This window comes from Cottoperca gobio, chromosome 5 (assembly GCF_900634415.1).
Source record: "Cottoperca gobio chromosome 5, fCotGob3.1, whole genome shotgun sequence".
Classification (NCBI taxonomy): Eukaryota; Metazoa; Chordata; class Actinopteri; order Perciformes; family Bovichtidae; genus Cottoperca; species Cottoperca gobio.
The window spans coordinates 27821021-27845395 of NC_041359.1; the positions used below are offsets into that span (position 1 = coordinate 27821021).

At 40.9% G+C, this 24375-nt stretch overlaps 1 protein-coding gene across 2 annotated transcripts in view; it reads right to left on the bottom strand.

Moving 5' to 3' along the window:
- The window catches only part of raly (RALY heterogeneous nuclear ribonucleoprotein), a 118451-nt gene that overhangs the window by 31882 nt on the left and 62194 nt on the right, over positions 1–24375 (bottom strand). For both annotated transcript variants that reach the window (XM_029432702.1, XM_029432701.1), the window contains exons 2-4: positions 12030–12354; positions 6902–6974; positions 5351–5398 (exon numbers count right to left, since the gene is read on the bottom strand). In XM_029432702.1, coding sequence (XP_029288562.1) covers positions 5351–5398; positions 6902–6974; positions 12030–12285 — 377 coding nt within the window. In that variant the 5' untranslated portion in view covers positions 12286–12354. The remainder of the gene's footprint in view (positions 1–5350; positions 5399–6901; positions 6975–12029; positions 12355–24375) is intronic.

Genomic DNA, 24375 nt, shown 5'->3' on the forward strand with positions numbered 1-24375 from the left:
TTGTGAAGGACAATGTTATATTTTGGCAAAAAGATCAATGAAATGATGAACGTACAGGCAAAGAGGACAGAGATGAATATTTCACAAGTTATACGGCAGTGGACATGCTCTCATATTAGTATTCTATATACAGATATAGTGTAAATTGGGCAACATGTCTGTTCAGGTTGTCCCTTGCCTGTTTCACAGTCCCTTCTGTCCCACATAACCCGGCACAGGATAAAAGGCAAGGAGGTGACTGCCAGAACATATTTCACACTGCAGCTGAACAAAAAAGATCTGCACACCTGCTCGTTTACTGCGTGTTCGACGAGGGAAACGTTGTGAGGGAGAAACTGGTTTGCTGATTTTGCTGACTTAAAGGTACATTGAGGACACAAAATTCTTCATTGAGTAATAACTTGATAAAACTAATAAATATCCATTTTGAGAATATAATCTACATCAGATAACACTGGGCCTCTGTTATGTTGGTGGGCATATAAGAAATTCATAAATGTTCCAGTAAAACATGTAATGAATTATGAACTTGGGTCATGAAGGTTGACAACAGTTTGGGGAACCTGTGTGAAATATGCTGATTTAATTAAATGATTCTGACAACACTGACATCCCTTTGGCTTCACTACATTCACATCTTTGGGACATGTTCCAATGCAGCTGGTGTTTCAACCATTTGGGACAATAAGCAACTTGTTTTAATCACCACATATAAATTGTCCAGATGGCAATGTACTTTACTCCCCTACCTTAGCATGCATCTCCACAGGGCTAACACATAAATCATATTGTGTAATATGACAGATACAACCATTTGGATAAAAGTGTTCTGCTGTGTGAAGCAAGTAATCACAGCAGATGAGGTCTTTAATGCCCAGATTTACTGCACAGATCACACGTCTGTAAATGAATTAACTTTGAATTCTGCTCATATATATATATATAGATATCCTGTCAGGATGGTTTAGATGTACAGAATAAAAAAATGATAGAATTTAACACTCAAAAAGAGATGCAGAAAAAAAGAAAAGAGGAGAAGGAAGGACGAAGGAAATAAGGAAGGAATGTAGGAAAAATGTAACTTCTTGTATATGTGCATGTATAGCATACCATGTATAGTGCGTTCGTATGCTAAAAATGGAAGGGGAGGGAGACTGCCGAATCAAGGTGATGGTTGTAAATCAATGCTGAAGTCTGTGACCCAGCTGTTCAGCATGTTTCAACATCTGTTAAGATTTCTCAAACTCTGGTATAGGGGATAATTTGGGGGGATGGATGGAGAGAGATTAAGTAAACCAGTTTGTGGCCAGGAGATCACCGGATTGAATCCTGTGCTGTTTTGTTTCTTTCGTGGTGTCTGGGCTGAGCCAGAGTGATAGGATGAGGAGCTCCGACATCTGGAAGGAGGGCTGCGTAGCACAGACTCTTTTGGACTGAAAAGAGCCAGTTAAGGTTGAAATTAGAATGCCCTCCCTCTATAGGTATTCCAGGCACGTCAAACTAGGCGGAGACACCACGGTAGCGCCAGAATGTGTTGGAGGGAATTTATATATCGCATCTGTCCTGGGACCACCTTGAAATTCCCAAGAGAAGCTGATGAAGGATATAGGGAGAGGGGTGTCTGGGGTACTCCGTCCTGCCTGCTACCACCTCAACCCGGACCGGTATAATCAGAAAATGGATGGGTGTACTGAGCATAAAACTAAAATGTAATTTACTAAAACTGCACAACAATGTCGTGTTTAGATTGGACGTAAAGAGCAATGTAATCACTGAATTACAGAATGTTATTGGACAAGTTAGACTTAGATAAAGTCATCAAATGTACTTTTTGTTGTCAAATACTACACATAAGTGTGTACCCTTTCTGGATACTTTTTGGCTGTTTTTCAGTTTGGTCATGGCTCCTTAGTTTCAATAAAAAGGAAACCTCAGTGCTACACCATGTAATTATTTTTAAGACAATAATGTGCTTCCAACTTTATGGCAAAAGTTTGGGTAAGGCCTCTAAAGCATTTTGGCTTGGAAAAACTTGACTGGCCTGCAGAGAGCCCTGGCCTCAACTCCATCCAACACTTTTGGGATGAACTGGAACGTCGACTGGGAGCCAACCTTATCACTTAACAGCAGTGTCCAACCAATGATTTTATGGCTGAATGGGAGCATTCTGCAGCCAGGTTCCAAATTCTTGCCTTAAGCCTTCCAGGAAGAGTGAAGGCTGTTATAGCAGCAGATTATTACCCATGGTGTTGGATGGTAAGGTTGATTTTGTCTCCCTGATGCTCTGTCAGGCCAAGTTTGTAGCTGTCCTTCACTTCTGCTTGGTTAAGAGGACATTTGCATTTAGTCTGGTCTTCAGCAATGAAGATTAGTTTAGTTAGATTGAGGTCATGTGACTTGATTAGATTAGAAAGATTATTCCACTGTTTGGCCATTTCCTTGGTTCCTTGGTTGTCTATATGTTTAATTATTGGGGGATCTTTGTAAAATAGACAAGTTCTACACTTTTCACACAATATGGATGTCAACGCCCTCAAATACCCTTAAAGCTGAAAGTCAGTACGTTAACCTCATTGCTACCATTTTATTCCAAATCCAATCTATGAGTACAGAGCCAAAGCAATGAAAATAGTATCACTGTTGCACTTTATATGGACGTGAGTTTGAGCTATATAAACAAACTTGACTTGTTGTGACTCAATTGGGCCTTTTCCAGTGGGCAATGGGAATATGTACACAACATTTTATGTAAGTCTGGCCAATGCCAAATGAATTATTTTTGCCTTTGTTGGAGGGACAACAGATGTCTTATCAACAGACTGATCGAGCAAGATCACCACATCTTAGGTCCAAATACTAGCTGTAAAAACAAGCCCTTGTCTTTTGTATATCACATCAAGTGTGCAAGCAGGAAGAGTTTGTGCAAGGATAAGTGGCGCACAAAACTTATAATGGATTCTTCTCTGCAGTGATATTGTCATAATAGCCAAGAATGCCATTGCAGAATGGGCAGGAAATGAAAAGGCACTGAAAAAATGTTCTTTATCTGCGTAATGCCACCGAGATTGTTGCAGGGCAATTCTATGAAAAGTATCAGAGTGGTTAAAAGAAGCATCAAAGGACTGGAAAGTCTCATGTTCGGTCCAGAGGACACGCCATGTGTTCAACAACACCCATGAGAATTAAACTCTCTGGATGATCCTTCTTTGTTCTGAACAGTCAAACGTTACTGGAATGGTGATGTATAATTCAGAGATTTAACAGCTCTTCCTCTCCCAGGGAGATGGAGAATTCTTGATTACCCTTCTTCACTGCATTAGGCTGAGACAGACAAAGCATGATGTGTTTTGACAAGAGTCAAAAGAGGCTTTTGGAGGGTTGTTTTTCTCTCACCAGGATGACTGTCTTTTGTGAAACATGAAGCCTCTGCGCCACAAACATTTCAAAACCTCTGCATATAATGACACTGAATAACCCTGGATTGTTTTATGCTTTTTTAAATAAATGCAAAGATCCCATCCTGAGATCTGAGGCCGACATTGGTTTAACATCTGGGATGATCTGGATAAATCATTGCTGATTCATCTCAGCTGGACATCTCTACTTTCTGTCCTGCTCAGTATATACACTTTTCAAAAACAAAATAGCTCCTCCAATTGGCCCACATATATTTTTGTATGTTACTGAACCCTCATGAAAATCAGTTGAGACATACAGTACATGACTGTGTCCAAGTATTTGTTTCAAGTTAGGGGCAGGACAGATGCAGTTTTTTTTATTTTTACCCTAACAACTGTGTTGACTTTGATGATGACTTTCACCTGGTCTTGTCAGAGCACTAATAGTTACCAGACGTGACATGACTGCAGAGATCAGTGTAAATGTTTTGAATTTGGCCAGATGTTCACAGATGTTCCTCAGGCTTGGCCGAGATGCAGGTATACGAGAAAAATCCCACCGAAGACAGAAAATCCACTGGTTGAAAGATTTGCTATCTTATCATTATGATGACAGTTAAGCCTCCTGTTGTGATGCTATCACATCTGATAAACTGTCAGTGTTGCTGTTAAAAACAGGAGCTCTTCCTACCTGACTTTTATGTCTTCCACAGAGAGAAACACAACACAAACCAATCATGTTTGTTAAGGTATATTAGTTAGGACATCTGCTTTGTTTCCAATAGAGGTGTTCAAAGGTTCTCTGCTTCAGGACCTGAGTTGAGCCGTGTCTAAATTATATTTAGTCCACTTGGGTCATGTCTCACGTCTGCCTGGCAGTGTGGCTAACAGCTTAGTGGATCCAATCGGATTCTGCATCAGCTCTGATCAAGAGCTGTGTCTTCATCATCACAAGAGGAACTACTGGAGGAAAGATTACGTGTCGCTCGGTGTTCGGTAAGCGTTGGAGCATCAACCTGCTGTCAGCGTTGGTGTTCTCTCTTTGTTTGGTTCAACTGCCACTTAGATCTGATCTTTGTTTGAAAATCAACTTTGAGCCACTAAACCTGCACAAGTAAGGCAAACATTTATAATTCTCTCAGCACCGGGTGGGTAAAGGGTCAAATGGATCCTTAAATGTGCTGTCAAGTTAACTGAATGTTTATGTGCAGCTTTCTTCTAAAAAAGTCATTTTCAGTTGCTGTTTTGATGTTGTTTGGTAACATTTATTTACATTTATTGTTAATAAATTCCTAGTTTTGTTCATACACCTCTGTTGTCCTTGTTCTTTTTCCCTAGATTTCTTTTTTATTGTTACTCCCCTCATCCCACAAACAGTCGAAGGTGTTTGTGCCGCAGGAATGATTGGGGGAAACCTTTGTTTGATTATCTCCACACAGAAAGTTCTGGAAAGAGTATTTATTGTGAATCTCTTTCATGAACGTGTTCAAGATTACACATTATAAAATACTTTAATAAAATGCTTGTTGAATTTTGGTCTTTAATTGTTGTATTTTATGTCTTTAATATAATTGCATGTAATCCTTTATACCAGAGCTTCTTCCACCCCCCTTATTAAAGTGACTGTTGCCCAAATGAAAAAAACAAGGCTCATAAGCTACACTGACAGTGAATCGTAGACTTAATCATATTTTAGATTTACATAATGTGTTTGGTCATAAAGCATCACATGTTTTTCTTGTATTGTTAAAGATACGCTTCACATTTTCCCTTAAAATTAAAACAAAGGGGAAAAAGTGCTTTAACACCATATTTGCTTATTTGTTATGGCACAACTCCTCAAACCTTCTGCCACGTGCCTCTGGCAGGTTATGGTTGACCTTCTCTTATAAACACCAGAGCCATGTGTTCAAACCCTGCCTACAGCCCTGCTGTACCATCCTTTATCCTACCTGTCATAGAAGTCTTCTCTGTACTGATCGTAGTCCAACTCATAGCCACTGGGGAAGAAGCACAATAGCACACAGTGACTGCACCAAACAAATGAGATGCAATGCTTTTCATAACATGAGCATGAATCCACATTGAAAACAACATATGGGAACAACAAGGTTTTGGGGTTTCCATGCAGTTTATAGTTGCTAATGAAAAACTAAAATCGCATAAAAAGGCAACAATTACAACCTCTGTGGAAGAGACAAAGAAACCACAAAATACTTCATCTCACCCCAAGAGACTTAAAGAGAGACATAAATATGACAAAGACAAAACAGAGCCTGCCAACGGAAACTGAATTCTGGAGAATGATGTGAAATATGTTTAATGTTTACTGAGACAATATGTTAGTACGCATGAAGTGGAAGTACACATGTCCTCTGTACAGGACTCGGAGGGACACAATGATGTCAGATGTCTGATGTCATTGTTCTAGTAAAATAATACAAATGAGTCCAAAGTACGTTTTTAAGTGAAAGCTCAAAGGGACGAACCCTGAAGGAATTATTAACCAACTCTGCAGCTCTGCAGAGATTTTAAGGAACTTCTAGTTCATGGTTTGTTGTTACAACCTGAACATTTACTGTGTTGACTTAAAGGAAACCAGCTCTGATAAACCAGCTGCACACAAGTTAGAGAGAGAAAGAGCTGGTGGAGACCAAAACACGGCTAAAAAGGGTGTAAAAGTTTGAACATTTATCAGGTGGACACATTCACAATGTTAAAGGTAACGTTGCTCCATGTCTGCAGGGTGTTTGAATATGTAACTTGTTATCCATGACAGTTATATAAAATAAGGATATGTGACAGCTGTCAGACAGGAAAGCATTAACAACGCGATGGAAACAGATGTTTCTTCTACCCGAAGCTGCTCGTTATTTTTCAGGGGGTAAAAATAATACATGATTATTATTTCTTCAAATGAAGGCCACAAGATGAAAATGCCCATTCTGTTTGCAACGTAGGACTTGTATTTCACTAGCTAGTCATTTAATTTACTACACATTATTTTAAGTGATTGTTATTACTGTAGTCACCCCCACCAAGTCAGCGCGCAGCAGGCTGACGGCTGTGGGGCTGCCCATTGTTTGCCCACAAGGGAAACTCTGAAACTGATTACTGCCCCAACAATAACGGCTTCATTAAATAACATGATTGTAATGTCCAAGGTCAAAACTAGACGCACTGTCCCTCTACAATAAAAACTAAAATCTAAATACTGAGAGGTTAAAAATAGAAGCCTTCTTCAGGGTGCTGTTAATAAAACACCTACAGGTCTCGTTGTTATGCCGTGTAGCTGTTTTTTAAAGCCTCATCCCTCTTCAAATAAAGTGGTTTAGACCTCAGTCCCACATGGTCAACACATTTGTGAGTAAAAACGTTTCTTCTAATACAAGTCCTGGCCTCTTAGATAAAACCTGCGCTGGTTTATACAAGTCCTGAAATACAAACAGATCTGCGTAGTGACACATTGAGCTACAGCATCATGCAACCATGGCGCTGTATACCTGTAGAGAGAAGCTGCTGATCGCTTCAGGCTTTTGGGTCTGCTTGGCTTCGGTTCTCCAGCCATGTTGATATCTGTGGGAAAAAAAAGAGGAAGAAAGTGATTTTTGACTTTCTTTAAAGCTATTATGAGGAACATTAATTAGAAGCCCACCCACGTGGTTAACCACCCAATTAAAAAGACGAGTATCTACGGCCCCTTCAGGCTCAAACACTATTTAATCTGTATTAGCACTGAAGAAAGACACAGGACTATCTCTGAAGGTGGATGGTGTGTTGCCTTGTAACCTCCACCAGAGGAAGACGTTGAGCCATTTTACAACATCTTCTCTAATCTGCCTGTTGTCAGTACAGTCAGCTGTTCAGTCAGTCCAGGCAGCTCCCACTGAGCCCATATTGTCCCGTCAATTTGCCATGTAAAAATAATCAGAAGGAAAATAATCTAATTTTCTAGCTGTACTGTTTAGACCTTCCCTCCTTTTTTGGGGTGATGAGAAATCAAGTCTAGAAGGAATACATTAAAGTATCTGCGCTGCATTACTTACAGAGCTGTGGTGGTAATTAAGAATGTGAATGGACCATTTGTTCACGTTGCTGCAGCGACCATGGTCCAAAACAAATACTTGTAAAATCTATGTAATCTGAACGACAGCAATTTAGGATTATTGAGGACACACAGGGTCAGGGCTTGTTTCTGTTAAACAATTGTTTTGATATTTTAAAAAGAAGGATTCCGACCACATCACAGCACCGTGACAACGTGTCAAGGTCTTGAATGGCGTACACTTAAACATGGACGGTGGAAACGTTTCAGTGTCAGTTTTATAATAATAATATAATAACTTTATTTGTATAGCACCTTTCATACAAGAATTGCAGCCCAAAGTGCTTCACAGCAGAAAACATAACAATTAGTACAAGATTACACAGAATAAGAACATTTACAGTACAATAATCACAGTGTTGATGTACATGAGTCAGAAGTACCATTATAACAATAGCAGAATTAAAATAGTATAAAATAACATTGGCACACCATTCTTGTAAATGTTTTAAACTATCAGAGCCATATTTTGAAAGTATGAGATCAACAATGGGCCCCTGTGGCCCTTCAACTGGTTTACTCCCTTTGCTACCCATTATTTACGTTTACAGTGTCGACCTCTTTATTGACCTTTTAACGTATAAAACACAGACGTCTCCGTGAGTCCAGATTCTTTTGGCAGAATCTTGGTTAAAGCCGCTTCATAAACAAACCCCTGTTTGTTAAGTTTTATGAAACCTATCGGTTAAACACAGTTTTTCTCCAATATATTCTTTAATCTTTCACTTTTCCACTAATTGTGTAAAGAACATGTAAACACATTTATCAGAGAAGCTTCCTCTTGTTACCGTGGTAACACAGTCAATTTGATCTCAAGTTTTTCAAAAATACACACTCTGAAAATGTATCCTAGTTACCTTTACACATTCAATGTTAAACCAGTAATAATTCACCATTAAAAGGCTAAGATAAAAAGATAGAAAATATCACTATTAAAAGAATAAAGTAAAAAGATATGTTTTTAGCTTACTTTTGAAGATATTGAGCAACATTTTGACATTTTTAATGCTGCAGTTGACACGGTAACCACAATATAATATAATGGCACAGTTCTTAACTAGTTTGAAGCCTATGTGAAGGACGGGGACCACTTTGTTTTGATCGATAATTACATATTTGACTGTTGAAAGTGACATGTGGAGTCCCCCAATGCTCCATTCTTGGACCTCTTCTCTTCAGCTGATTACTGCTTTGGGATTTCTTTGTTCAACAGTCTTTTAGGGTTCGTTTGTTTTATGTTTCCACCAGTATATGTGGGTCGAAAGTTAATAGCTGCTCTGTGCTCACACAAGGAAACAACCATGCACCTATGATTCACCCATCCATTCTCTAAATCTATTACCCTGTTCAGGATCTTTGGGGGCTGGAGCCCAGCTCAACGGTCTGTCAAGTCGATCTGAAGTTACCTGCATGCCTTTGGATTGTGGGAGGAAAATAAAACACCCGCAAGAAACCCACGCAGAGAAGCACAGCGAGGAGTGAAGATATTAAAAGGACGGATGAACGGATGAGGAGGGAAAGTGAGTGTTCATCAGCCAGTGGCTGAAGATTCAAGCCTGTTAACTTCACCATGAAGGGGAATGTGTGTGTGTGTGTGTGTGTGTGTGTCTGTGTGTCTGTGTATGTGTGTGTGTGTGTGTGTGTTTGAGGCAGTGATCCAGAACCCTAACAACAGAAAGGTGTGGAAATGGCAGAAGTCCAGTTGTTTACAAGGACACTCTCACTCTCACACACACACACACACACACACACACATACACACATGCACACACACACAGACACAAACCCAGATACACGCACAAAAACACACACACACACACATATACACACATACACACACACACACATACCCAGATACACGCGCACACCCACACACACACACACACACACACATCTTCATCCAACTCAAACTATTATTGACCCTCCCCTTTATGACCTAGTGAAAAAAACAGTGCAAACACACACACACACACACACACACGGTCCACCTGCTGCTCCATATGCCTCAGTGATTTTATTCTGTCTCCTGCAGTGTCTTGTTATTCAAAGTCGAGGAGCAAACACACAGAAATGCTCTCTATAGACTCTTCCAATGCAAACCTGCTAACGAGCCTCAGTAGCTCGATAACTAGCCAGCAGTGACTCCGTCACCAGAGTTCAAGCTTCACCTATCTGGAGGTCAATCACTTTCAGGGCAGAAACTAGAGGCTGTAACTTGGACTGATCATTACAAATGAAATCTCTTGTAGCTTTTACTGCTGTAAATAAACACGTAAATGTACCCTGTGGAGTTTTGACCAGCCTTGCGATGGAGCAACGTTTTTATGACTCATTCATTCATTTTATTATCTACTGGCTGTTCCAAAGATCACATTTTAAATTAGGGAGCTTTTTGCTGTTGGATGAACTTTCCATAATCATGCAGTTTTATGCCTGATTAATCTTTTTTTTTTTTCTGTACATCTTAGATTTTTATGACAGTTTTTCCCTTTTCTTGGTTGCTTCTCAATATTTTGCTTTTGATCACCTCTTTTATGTGAAGCAGTTTGTTTTTATAGCACTTCACAAAACCAGCGTTACCAACAATCGTCATTATCATATTACTTTTATTGTTTGAGTCATGCTTTGCTTCCCAACCAAAAACAGCAAGGTGGTGACGAAGTGTTAAAAAGGTGAAAAGTGTCTCCGAACATGAACCCTAAATCATCTCTTCAGAAAACACATGAGGTGGAAATGACCCTGGAGAGCCAGGAGGGGCAGCAGAGAGACGAAATGAGAAGAGAAGAGTTGGGTAGCTAAGTGGGACAGAGAAAGAAGACATATTTTATATGATCCTCAAAGCTCACACACACACAGACACACAGACACACACACACACACACACACACACACACACACACACACAAGCTGCAGTGGGGCAGAGAGCATCACTTAGCGGCCCCTTAGCTGTCATAGCTTTATCCTATATTTTACACACACACAGACACATTCATAAATGTTCTCTTCTCTTCTTGCATACACAAACACACACGCACAAACACACACGCACAAACACACACGCATAAACACACACACACACACACACACACACGCACACACACACACACGCACACACTGGGAGAGACTATTACAGAAATGCTTGCAGCTCTGCAGTGATTGAACATAAACCAGTTGAGTTCTTCACATCGGCTCGCTGACAGCTCGCCTCTTCTTGCTCCCCGGGGGAACAAACAGAGGAAAACACTCCAGCAGCTTAAAGGCACACTCCGCTCAACTCTGATTTCCCTTCTGATATCTTATTGCACAGTAACTCAGAGGACGGGGGGAAAGACAGCATATGTTAACACTCAAGAGGAAAATGTTATGACGCCCATGGGTCGACAAAATTTCTGTACACAGCAAGTTACTGAACTTCAGTCTGATTATTGCAGGACCGTCTGTATCGACCAACGAGGATCAAACCAGAGAACAAACTAATGTATTTTTGTCACAAGTTGTACGATGTTCATGATGGAAAGATCCAGCAGCCAACCCGAGTAAAGTGAAGCCTGCATTCTCCCTAATGGCCAGCAGGGGGCGACTCCACTGGTCGGATTGTATAGAAGTCTATGAGAAATTGAGTTTACGTCTCTCTAGATTTATTACCTCAGTAAACATCTTCTTAATGAGTTTATGGTCTCAGTCGCTAGGTTCAAGTCTTCTTCAATACAGCACGATGTTCGTTTTGTAAGTTATGGTCCCATGTAGAATAAAATAGACAATAAAGCAGCACATGCTTTAGGGCGTGGCTACCTTTTGATTGACAGGTTCTTCAGCATTTGGTTGTACTTTCTGTAGCTCCAAACTCTTGTGTCACTTCCAAAAAAACATGATGGCATCTTCCAAGATGCAAACGTCAAGGTTTCAAAACCATTTCATATATTTAAATACTTATTTCCCTTGGTCAAATGGCCGAACACAAATATATAAGGAAGAGGTTCATGTTGTGTGAAGAAACAGAGATCAGGCCTGAACCACAACATACATGAACAAACCGTATCTCTTCCATGTGCCACTCTGTGAAATAAACTCATCATGTGTGGATTTGGCATTGAGGTTAAAAATATTTTCTGATGAAACACTGAGCCAGAGATATTCTGAGTCTTTTAATGATTGATTAAAAGGTTATGCTAGCTGTGGGTTTTCTGTACCTTAGGGTTTGTACAAGCATGTGTGAATAGTCTTCTTCAAATATAGTAACAGACATAAAACCTCATTATTTCAATTTGAAGGTAGAATAACCTTAGTTTTGGGGCGTCCAGGTTGCTCAACCGGTAGCACAGATGTCCCATATACAAAGGCTTAGTCCTTGCCCACAGCGGATGGTTCGAGTCCGACCTGTGCCGTTTGCTGTATGTCGTTCCCTCTCTCTCCCCCTTTCACAATCTGCACTTCTCTATCATAAAGGCATGAAAAGCCCGAAAATATAACTTAAAAAAAAAAACACTTTGACCATCACACTTTGTAAGTAGCTGTATTTCACTCACCCAGCGTCTGTCCCGCCAGCACCCGGCCGTTCTCCCCGATCACGGCTCCCCTGGCGTGTCTCTCGCTGGCGTACTGGATGAAGGCGTAGCCCTTGTGCACAGAGCAGCCCAGCACCCGGCCATACTTAGAGAAGATGCTCTCGACGTCCGACTTCTTCAACACCGCTGTGTTTAGGTTGCCGATAAACACCCGGGAGTTGATGGACTTTGGATCGGTCTTGTTGGTCACATTACTGGTCTGGACTTTCAGCGACATGGTGATGGGCGAAGGAAGCGACTGACAAATGGATGGATTGGGAGGTAAAGAGGCTGAGCGATGGGGCTTCTGAAGAGAATAAAAGAAAACAGAAAACTAGTGTTAGTCACAAAACAGAGATAATAGAGCACTGACACATTTGAGACTCATAACTGAACGAAATCTGGACTATTTAACTGAACAAACATAGTGTTCGTTCATTGTTCACACAGACGTCAAGACCTTGGTGCACAGATACAAGTCATGCTTTTATAAGAATGTGAAAGGAAACGAGAACATAATGTGGGTGTGTGGACGTCTTGTGAATAACAGCCTTTGTGAGTTTTTCTGTTCTTTTCTGACCCAGTTCAGAGGGTTCAATGTGAAAATCTCCTGTCACAGAATCCTCTGATTATTTTGCATTTGCTTTCAATAGGGACATACAGCTCTCAAGCAATTTCACAGCACATGAATGCACCATGAGACAAGCCACACTTATAATCATCAAAGAGATTTTTTACATCAAATATGTCTTGTTCCTCCAAATTTGGACTTTTCACAACTGGTGCCACTTTGAGTTCCTGACTACTACGAACTCATTACTAATACAAGCACTTCATTTCAACAGTTCAAGTTAAATTCAAATATCTCTTTGCATTAAAGCGAGAGGGAAACGTGCAATAACCAACAACGAGATTGCACTGATAAGTCAAAGTACAGCAGAGCAGACCACAGCTGCTTCCTCACTGCATCCATCACAGAGCAGGATTTAAAAAACAAATATAGTTTCCTCCCTCCATCCACATAACTAAAGAGCACAAGCTGAGAAGTGACGGTATGATGGAGAAGAGAAGAGGAGGGGAGGAAAGAGAGGGAGCACTGGGAGGAAAGGAAAACTAAAGGATGAGTCAGATGAAGGATTGAACAGGAGCAAGGGGGAGTAGGGATTAGGAGACATGCCGGGGGGGATGAGAGAAGAGGAAGAGGGAAAGAAAAATATGGGTTCTGTTGGTATATTTACTAGAATAACCTTCAACTTTAAATTGAATTAAATTGTGTTAATAAAATATTACTAATTTAATTACTTTTATACCCTAAAAGCACAATCACTAGGTTAATAAATGTAATTCAACATTAGCCCACATCATTGGTTCCCAAACTTTTGTTTGTTGGTTAGCATGCAGTACGTTAGCATGCAGTATGTTAGCATGCAGTATGTTAGCATGCAGTATGTTAGTATGCAGTAGGCTACGTTAGAATGGAGTACGTTAGTATGCAGTACGTTAGTATGCAGTACGTTAGCATACAATACGTTAGCATGCACCATGTTAGTAGCCTATGCAGTACGTTAGCATGCAATATGTTAGCATGCAGTAGGCTACGTTAGAATGCAGTACGTTAGCATGCAGTATATTAGTATGCAGTATGTTAGCATGCAGTACGTTAGTATGCAGTATGTGACTTCAAACACAGGTGGTCTCAGATTCAGGCTAAGCTAACAGTAATGCTAACAATCAGAGCCCGGGCTGCCACATGGATGCACATTCAGTGGGTAGAGCAGTGCTGCATTACTAAGCATAGCTCTCCAGAACAAAGCAGGAAGAGTGAGGCGATCGCAGGCCACATGTTTCATCACTGCTTCATTTGGCATTTACAGAAAGCTTAGAGAGTCAAGTAATTGAGTAAATGAGTCATCTAAACTAGAGTACAGTGGGAGTCTGACAGATGAGTCAGTGGAGAGGAGATGTAATAACTTGTGAGTTTTTTCGGTCTGTCAGCAGTGTCACGAAGCAGAAGGAATTGAAGAGACGAGAAACAGTAAGAATTCTTTGAGATGTAGCCGTTGGAAGAGTTACCAGCTTCATGTTTCTGGGGCCACACATCACACGTATATTTCTCTTACTTTAGAGCGGCCATTCTTTGTGGTCCTTGTCACTGCTGACTGTGTTCCTCTGGAGGGTTAACACGCCTCTCCCAGAGCTGTAGAAGTGAGATCTCGACTGAAGTCAGACTTGAAACCTGACTTGGACCTCCCTGTTCTGAGACTTGACTCATACTGATGGAGAGATTTCACTTAAGACCTGCTTTCACTTTTTGACACGGAATATTTCTGTCACAATAAAAAGACATAAGGGTAAAAATAAGACCGTGTGGATAAGAATAGAACAGACGAATAAGAACTTTGTTATGAAAAAATCCACTATATACAGCTATGAAAGGAAAAGGGTCAAATGATCATAATTAAGCAACCTAACATACTGAGTTAATTAAAGACTGTTGGGAGTTAAAACATCTTCTGACAGGCTGTAGACATGACGTGGATGTTCCCTAAAGCTCTGAAGTGACAGCACGGAGCTTAAATGGGCTGCAGTTATGTTCACACTCAGTGTTACTCACCAAAACGCATTGTGTGGATCCTTAAGGTCTAACAAATGTGTTGAATGCATTTGTTTCCTAATAAAACATTTACAAATGAAAATATATTAGGAAATATTGTGTCAGTCGCAAGTAAAAATAAATTCTGTTTTATGTTTGCATCACTGGAGAATCACTGTTAGGGACTACAGTATGTCTCCTTCCCTTTTGACTGTAACTCTGAAACTGACAGCAAATGTAACTCAAACCAAAGCAGTTACATAAAGTGTAAAACATCACAGTCAATCTCCTCACCGCTAAAGAAAAACAATGAAAACCTACAACCAAAGCATACTCAAAAACAAATCAAATATTGTTTGAAAAGCATAAAAAATGCTATGAATATAAAGATGTCACTTCACTATATAAAAGTGATTCATGGATATAGAGACATGTATACTGTTTGTTTGGGCTTTCAAAATGCATACATGACGAAACTACATTAAAAGGAAGGAGAAGGAAGGAAGGAGGGAGAAGAGGAGGAGAATGAGGAGAAGAGAGAAGGAGAAGGAGAAGAAAAAGAAGAAAGAAAAGAGAAGAGCAGAAGAAAGAAGAAGAAGAAGAAGAAGAAGAAGAAGAAGAGGAGAAAAGAATAAGAGACGAAGAAGCTAGACGGAAAGAGAAGGAGAAGGAGGAGAGGAGCGAAGAAGGGAAGAGAGGCAGGGAGAGAAGAAGAAAGGAGAAGAAGGAGAAGAGGAGAAGGAGAGAAGGAGGAAGGAGAAGAAGAAGGAGAAGGAGGAGAAGAAGAAGGAGAAGAAGAAGGAGAAGGAGAAGGAGGAGAAGGAAGGAGAAGAAGAAGAAGAAGAAGGAGAAGAAGAAGGAGAAGGAGAGGAGGAGAAGAAGAAGGAGAAAGAGGAGAAGAAGAAGAAAAGAGAAAGGAGAGAAGGAGAAGAGAAGGAGAGAAGGAGGGAAGAAGAAGGAGAAGAAGGAGAAGAGAAGAAGAAGAAGGAAGAAGAAGAAGGAGAAGAAGAAGGAGGAAGGAAGGAGAAGAAAGAAGGAGAAGGAGAGGAGAAAAGAGGAGAAGGAGAGAGAAGAAGAGAGAGAAGAAGAAGAGGAAAGGAGGAGGAGAAGGAGAAGTAGAAGAAGGGAGAGAAAGGAGAAGAAGAAGAAAGAAGAAGAGAAGAAGGGAGAGAAGAATCCTGACTGCGAACGAGCAGACACGGAAGGCCAAGAGCGAAAAAACGCTCCCAAGACGCAGACCCCGCCTCCGGACAGCGGTAAATAATGAGAGACGAACTAATAAGAGAGAAGCGCCTCCGCCGGCTGAGCGGATAAGGCAGGCCCGGCGCCCCTCCTCCTCCCGGCTCCGGCGCGGAGCCTTCGCCTGCTCCTCCTTAGAGCCCCTGGAGGCGCCTCCCGGAAGGAAGCCGGAGAGGAGGAGTCCGGAGGAGGACGGCCCTAGAACGCGGCAGAGGGGAGCTCCCCGAGCCTCGAAAGCAGAATTCTCCGAGGCGGGAGCCATCCGAAGAAGAAGAAGCGAAGAAGAGAAGAAAAGAAGAAGAGAAGAAGAGAAGAAGAAGAAGAAGAAGAAGAAGAAGAAGGTATATTGTATTTATCCCTCAAGGGGAAATTCATTTTGTCCACTCTGTTGTTAATCTTCACAGGCCCAAAAAACACACATGCACATACCTGACCTGCACTTGTGCATTATGGTACGGAGAGATGTCAGACTGCAGTTTGGATTATGTGCCTTGCTCAGAGGCACCTCGGTAGTGCCCAGGCCTACTGTAACGAATGCAACTGTCATGATCTGCTCCTTAGATGAGATGCAGTCCATCTCCAGCCGCTGCCGTCTCCTCCCTGTCTGTCCCTTGATTCACCTTCAATTGTTGAATTGTCCCTTTCTGCATTGGAGTCCTCCTTCCTCTACTGTCCATAAACTCCAGCCGTGACAGCAACTATGAAAAATCTGATTTTATTTTTGGGCGGCGGAGTCTTAGATACAAAGAAAAAACATTGCAGAAACAAATGTCCCAGCTTTGGCTGGGTATGTGGCCAAAAGTATGTGTGTGTGTATGTGTGTGTGTGTGTGTGTGTGGGTGTGTGTGTGTGTGTGTGATGATCTCCAGTCCTTTCTCCCTGACCTTCAAGGTGACAGAGCCATCTCAAATCTGATTGGTCAAACTCTAATGAATGAAATTGAGCTTGGCCCCGAGGGAACTGTGTGTGCGTTTGTTTCAGAGGTCCACATTTAGTGGACAAGAGAATAGTGTTGATCCAGCAAATCCAATTTGTGTGTGTGTGTGTGGGGGGGGGGGGGGGGGTGAAAGAGAGAGAGAGAAAGATAGTGAGCAAAGGTTTGTGTGAATGTTTTCAATTTCTGTGTGTGTGTGCAGGAAAAAGGCGTTTGCCAAGAGAAGGAAAATACTTACATCGTGGTAAATGTACACACACATATACACAGGAAGTTGCAGACTGGCACTTTCGAGTTTCTGCAATAAACTTGTTTATGCATCGTTGCAAGTGCTGTAGGGTAGTCACACACACACACACACACACACACACACACACACACACACACACACATCCCACAGAGAGATACTGTATATGTGTTTAAGTCTGCATATACTGTATGAGACACACACTTCCTGTGTGTGTCCACCAACAGAGACGCGTTCGATTGTCTAGCAAAATGTTGAAGCCCAATGATCTCATGCTCTATAAACAAATCAGCTTTAAAAGCTTCCCCCGTTCAGGCTTCATGGTTTGATAATAAATGCAGCCATTGGCATAAAAGACGAAAGCGCTTGTAAACTCTAGAAATTAATCCAAAAGCCTACTTTGTGGTTTAAATGTAAATTGTAGCTTTTAAAATCAAATGAGCTTCATATATCAGTCATATTGTTATCTTCAATTACCATCAAGACTTGCTAAATAACATTTAAAGATAACTTACTCTAAAATTGTAAACTGTATGTATTCCGGCGGCACATTACAGGCTCCATGTCCAACAGGGTTTTGGATTCTTGCTGACATTTTGTTTCAGTGAGAGAATGTGACCTGATGAACTGAGCAGCAACAATCCGGCCTCCATGATGCTGACCTTGTGCTCCGTCCAGCACAGATCAATCAAATCGACCGAAATCAAACTTCAGATAGTTGTGGTCCCTGTGTGTGTGTGTGTGTGTGTGTGTGTGTGTGTGTGTGTGTGTGTGTGTGTGTTTGTGCGTGTGCGTGTGTGTGCGCATGTGTGTGTGTGTGTGTGTGTGTGTGCGTGCGTGTGTGTGTGTGTGTTTGTGTGTGTGTGTGTGTGTGTGTGTGTTCAATGATTCACATCCATTAACATTTCTACCTTCTGAATCCTGCTTAGAGAAGAGAACGAGCAGCTTCATGGGCCAAGCTTCACACTCAAATGAGCCTTATTTCCTGGGTTTTTAATTAAACTAAAATTGCATACACACACACACATACACACCCTGCTGCAGCAAATCATTCAGGCAGCTTCTCTCTGTGACTCTGTGTCTGTAGAAATAGCAATTAAATCTGACACCATAGGGGACGGTGATTATACAGATTATACAGGCCGTCTTTAGGGGCTGTTGGAAATATCACAATTATGACTTCAATACACATGAGTTAACATGAGCGAACATGACTAAAACATGAATTAATTAGAAGTGTCAGAGAGGTAACAGTTTGACGTTTGGTCATTATTACTTCCAATTACAAAAAACTATTTTGGAGGCAACAAGGTATCGCTGAATAATTTTGAAATTGAGTTTTCAATTCAACATCATTTCTTTGCCACATTTGGGAATCTAGGAGAAGAAATCTGGAAAATATTTTATATTAGGCATTAAATTCAGTGTCAAATTAGACAAAGCCAAATTCTACCATTCACTTTCCAAAGTAACGATTCAGAAGTCAAACTGATGAATTGCAGTTTCTGCCGACTGATCTTTACCAATTAATTTGACTCACGACAAAGTGATCCGAGTCTGTGAGATGTTCGCTGGTGCCATCCAGTGTGTGTCGCTTACATTCTTCAGTGAAACATCTCCAAGAACACAGTGTGATACCTAACACACACACACACACACACACACACACACACACACACACACAGTTATCCTGCACTTTCCTGTTTTCTCCTTGTTATTCCTTGGTATAGTTGCATCTCTCATAATGTTTCAGTATGTCCATGTTTAATTCATGTAACTCTGCATCTTTTGCTTCTTTATATACTGCCTGCTACATGCGGCACACTATTTAAGCCAGGTTTAATATTTTAAAGGGAGCTTCTCATCTCCAGATCAACCATTCTGACGTGTACTGTCATTGAAGTGCACATTGCATTTGGAGTTATTTGAAGATGTTAGTTTGGATTCATGTCAGTTACCAAAGACTCTGCAACAATTGCAGTCCAGAATAATCTCCATGTTGGTGCTCCAGGGAAATGTAGCTTTGACTCACTTTGTCATAAACACTTGTGCCTTGTTGCTGTTGCTAAAGAGTGATAACTGATATCTAATATCGCTCTTATATATAATCCTCCGCTGCATGCAGCAAGTTGATGCCTATTTTCTTGATAATGAAAAGGCTTTGGGGGAAATATTGGAAACCACTTTCTGAGGTAGAGGAGGCATGTCGAAGAAAAGCAGGTTCAAATAATAGTTTATAATAACTAGAACAATAAACACTAGTAAGGATGCCACCTGGGCGCCCACAGCCAGAAAACTACTACTACTATTTCTGCTGTATCAGTTCTATTGACACCTTTCACACCAGTCCAAATTAACTGAAACAAATTAGTGAACGCACCAGAATTTATTTGAAACAAACCAAACCATTTAGGTATAAAAGCACCCAAAATGATCAACAATAACAGAAGAATATGTTCTGATTTCAAATCGTTCTCAGACTAAATAATGTTCATGTACCTCAGTGAAGTGTTGGAAAAAGAGGTGGTCTCAGGGGGATTTTGGAGAGCATGTGGCGGTGAGCTGATAGGGGCTCTGGCTCTGCAGGGAGACGATAATGTGAAGTATATCATAAAAAGAAGTGACTACCCTGAGTGAGGGAAGGTCATTCAAAGAGGAGCCGGCAGGGAGAAACACTTCATAATAATAAATAGAACAGACGAGACAGCAGCAACTTCGGGATTAGACTCACTTCCATTAATTGTGCTTACAACACAAGGTGGTAATACTGTGATAGACTGAATCATTGTGGGTTTACAGTCAATATTCCCACAGCCAATAATGCTGATGTTATAACACCCAGGCTCTAATATATTCACATACAGAGCTGACCTTTAAAACTATAAGATAGCTTATCCTCCACATACCCAGAGGTTTGAAGTAAAAAGAGAAAATGATTTATTTCTATTTAACCCTTTAACACCTAAGCCTAAAAAGCCTCAACATTTTCGCCTGGACCTTTTAGCTTATTTTGACTATAACAAGGTCAGAAAATATCCTGTGAGTAAGTACTTTTGCCTCATTTTCCAACAATACCTGGAACTTTCCATATCTGGCAGTCATTTACAATTTATTGCATGTTATGAGAGTGTAATAACAGTTTAAAATGAAGAGAAACACAAAAGCAGAATTTGAGTTTAGTGGTTTAGTGAACAAAAAACACTGCAATTGTACATGAATAAGAGATTTAACATGTTACATTTGAAGTTTGAAATGTATACAACTATTTCCAGTAAAGGTTTTGAGTCTTTTACTCTTACATCTGCAAAAACAGGCCATAAAATGGAAAATATGTCCAGGCGTTTTTCCCCACACAGGGTAATTCTCTCCTCTCTGAGTGTCCCTTCACATGCAGAGGTCTTGGTGGTACTGCCGGTGACTGTTCCTGTTGCTCCTGTTTTCTCTGGGTCACTCATATGAAGATTAGATCAAATGGCCATGAACAGTCCTGTACAGTCTGGGGACATGACAGTGGCAGGGAATGAAACATGGAAAATGGTTTGCTTACACCAAAAGTTGCTCATCTTTCTACAGGTCCAAAACTGACATGTACAGCAACATGCCTGTGGACTTCTTAATTTCTTCTGGAGTTATTTCAGTCCAGATGAACTTTCTCCCTCTCTCCAGGCTTTTGGCTGCATTCTTGTTTGTGTATTCACAGAGGAGTTTGAAAACTGCAGCATCAAAGTGGGAATAAATGTCACCTGGTGCTGGGTTTCCCATATCGAGAGGGGGTTGGACACCTGGGGTGGTTGAGGGACTCAATCATCTGGCTCTGCCTCAGTCTGCCATCTTGTGGTGTGATGTGGTGAGGGGCTTCTGTGTCTGACAGCATCACCAGATCATCCAGCATCCCCACAGCTCCCTCTATAGGCCTGAATGTGATCTCTGGTGACACCTCGTGATCTCTGGTGACACCTCCTCCTCTCCGGCTCCAAGCCTGCACACAGTCTCTGCTAGGATGCAGACTACTTGAAGAAGACGCGCACATTTACGCATATAAAGTACAATTACACACCTAGTGCAACGTTACAGACTTGGTACACTGTTCTAAACAAGTCACCACGCAATACAAGTGTTGATTTACATACCGTCTTGCTTCCATTTGAATTAAATCCGCTGTTTTCCGGCTCTATATCTCCGCGGTGTTGTCTGTGTCTCTCCAGCGCTTTGTGTGTATTCGCTCAGAACAAAGGCGCTGTTTCGTGGGCTTACGGCAGGGCCGTTAGTGAAGTTACCGTAATGAATCGATATATGTTGTATATGATATACGAGTCTCAGCTTTCACCATTGAAATTTTGATTGCGCAAAACTTTGACATAATTATGGTAATCCAAAGTTTTGCTTGCAAAATGTGTTATCGTCGACACATTCGGTATTAAACGGTTAAGGGAGACCTGGCCTGATGGTGAAAACACAAAAAAACAGAATAAGCCCCACACAAGTTGCAGAGATACAGAATTGTTTTTTAAAATATGATAAAAAAAAAAGAAAGAAGAAAAAAGTGAGACGAGAAGGGGATATTGAAGTGATCTAGAATGAGTAAAAAAAATGAAACAAAAAAAAGCTTTCAGTGACAAAGCCAGTACATTTTCTTTTTCACTGACACGACTCTTATATTGACCTGCAGCTCATTCCTGGAACAAAATCAAACAACTCTTCTTTTGAACAAACAGTTGTTATTCTGAAATACAAACACCGATGGGATCTGTTCTTTACTGTCGAACTAATGTTTACTGTCATGCAGCACCGGATCACCACAAAGACAAAAAACTCTATACAGCAACCAAACAAACCATTCAAAATTAAAGTATGTACTAATATGGGTAGGATAACTTGTTTTATTGAAATGTTTATTAAATTTAGCCATTCACTTTAATTTTTCCACAAGGTTTAGTCCCACTGAAGCTAGTCAAGAACTAGAAAGCTCTTTGCAACTAATGAACTTGAACTAATGAAAGTTAAATTCATAGTTTCTACATCCACGTCGCTATCTTTTTCTTTTGAAAACAGAAGTGACACAAGAGGGTGAAGCAAAGTACAACCGAACGCTGAACAAGATCTTTTTAGGCACCGCTGTGTGAGAGAGCTGTCAACTCAATGCCTATTTCTAAAGCAGTAGTTGAAGTTACACTGTATTGCATTGTGCAGGTGACCATGTTATTGCATCATCCTGCTGAATCTTAGAAGAGGAACGTCGTATAGTTTTTAGACATTGTTAATGATTGTCAACCTGTAGCAGGGCGAGGCCAGTCAGGAAGCAGGTTAAGCTGGAGCAGCTCTCACGTGGATTAACGTGGAGAGAGAGAGAGAGAGAAAGAGAGACAGACAGAGAGAGAGAGATGACTTTGAAAAGACGCTGTGTTTTCAAAAGATAAGAATAGTTAAATAAATGATGTTAATGAATAAATAAAATAGTTACTAAAACACTCAAGATGAGTCCAAAAGTCATTCTCAACAACAGAACATAAATGTTTAAAGCATTATATGTTTGTGAACTGCTCCACATTGTTAGTTGTGCTGTGTAGGTACAGTACCTAAAATAAACATCTGCTTAGAAAAAGTCTCTCCAAACATCCTGGAACAAAGCCTAGAACAACAGTCCAGAAAGCAATGACTGAGTGCAGAAAGGACAGTTGTCCCTAACATTTGGATTAATCACAGAAGCAATGACAGCCACAATCCCATGCAAAATGATCCACTGCAAGTCTCAAAGTCTCTTAGTTAACGGTAGTCTTTACAGAGCACTCCACACGGTCTTCACCTCATTACTCAAAGCCAGATGAGCTCTCCATGAAGTGTCAGCCCGACGACTGAGTTTATTCTTATTCAACACTTTTTCCATCATGTTGTACATAGTTTCTTTCCTGCCATGACACTGAACCTGTTTTCACATAACTCCATGAACTCTAACCAACACCCACTACATTAAAAAAAAAAATCAGACACAGCAAAAGAAATGGGTCATCATCATCAGGGTGAAACAGTCCATTACAGTATGCACCTCACATGGATTGTTCCGTTAGTGTTGGTTGATGTTTCCAGTTATTAAGCATGTGAGTGATGAATCTAACAGATCTGACTCAGGTGAGAAGCCAGAGCTGCAGTGTTATCCAGGTCCGGGCCAGACTGTTCCACCACATGATCCAGAGTGATGAGAGAGAGAAAGAGGGAGAGAAAGAGAAAGAGGGAGTCAATGTGTTTGACAGAGATAACGAGACAGACCTGGACAGATGCAGTACAACAAGGTAACCATTTTCTTAAAGAAAATGAGAACAGAGAGAGAGAGAGACTAATTAAGAGTCGCAGGGTAATTTCTTTTCAGTTGTTGTCATGGTGTTTGTGTGTAATGTTGAATATTTGACCTTCAAGTAGACTGGCAATTATTCATTCCTCTCCCATATCTTTCTCAAACACCCACATGTTTGTACTTGTACACTTGACATGCTTGTCATTGAGAACACTCACTATATATGGACAATGCGTATCTAAAGCGCGGTGGGTCCACATACTTTGGTACACAACCAGAGCTGTTTTTTATGGTCTAGTCTAGGTGTCTTAGTTCTAATCCGGGTAAATCTTTATGCGGCACTACACTATGATATTCTAAACAAAAGTAAACAAACAAAGTTAACAGTTTGTGTTTGGCCCTTGACTGACATGACAATGCTCCTGTGGACTGAGCCAGGTCCACAAAGAAAAATGTTGTTCCCAGATTGGTGTGAAAGACCTTGACTGGCCTGCACAGCGCCCTAACCTCAACCTTATCAAACGTCTTTGAGAAAAACTGGAATGCTGGCTTTGAGCCAGACCTAGTCACTGATGACCTTGTCGCTTTATATCAGTGTTGGACTTCACTAATGCTCTTGTGGCTGAATGGGAGCAAATCCCTGCAGCCATGTTCCAAAATCTAGAGGCTGAAACCAGAGGAGTGGAGTTCAACTACCACATATAGGAGTAATGTTTGGGTGTCTACATAGTTTTGGCCTCTAACCCTTAAACTTAACCTAAACCTGACACACAGCTCTCCTACATTGCTACTTGGGAAAGATACTGAACCCCAAATTGCTCCCGGTGTGTGAATGTTTATCTCTACTGATGAACAGGTGGCACCTTGTATAGTAGCCTCTAACTGTATGAATGTGTGTGAATGGGTGAATGCTGACATGTGTTGTAAAGCGCATTGAGTGGTCGCAAATATTGGGAAAGCGCTTTATAAATGCAGTCCATTTCCCATTTCCACTTTGTTATATTTGTGTTGCCCAAGACCCACTGA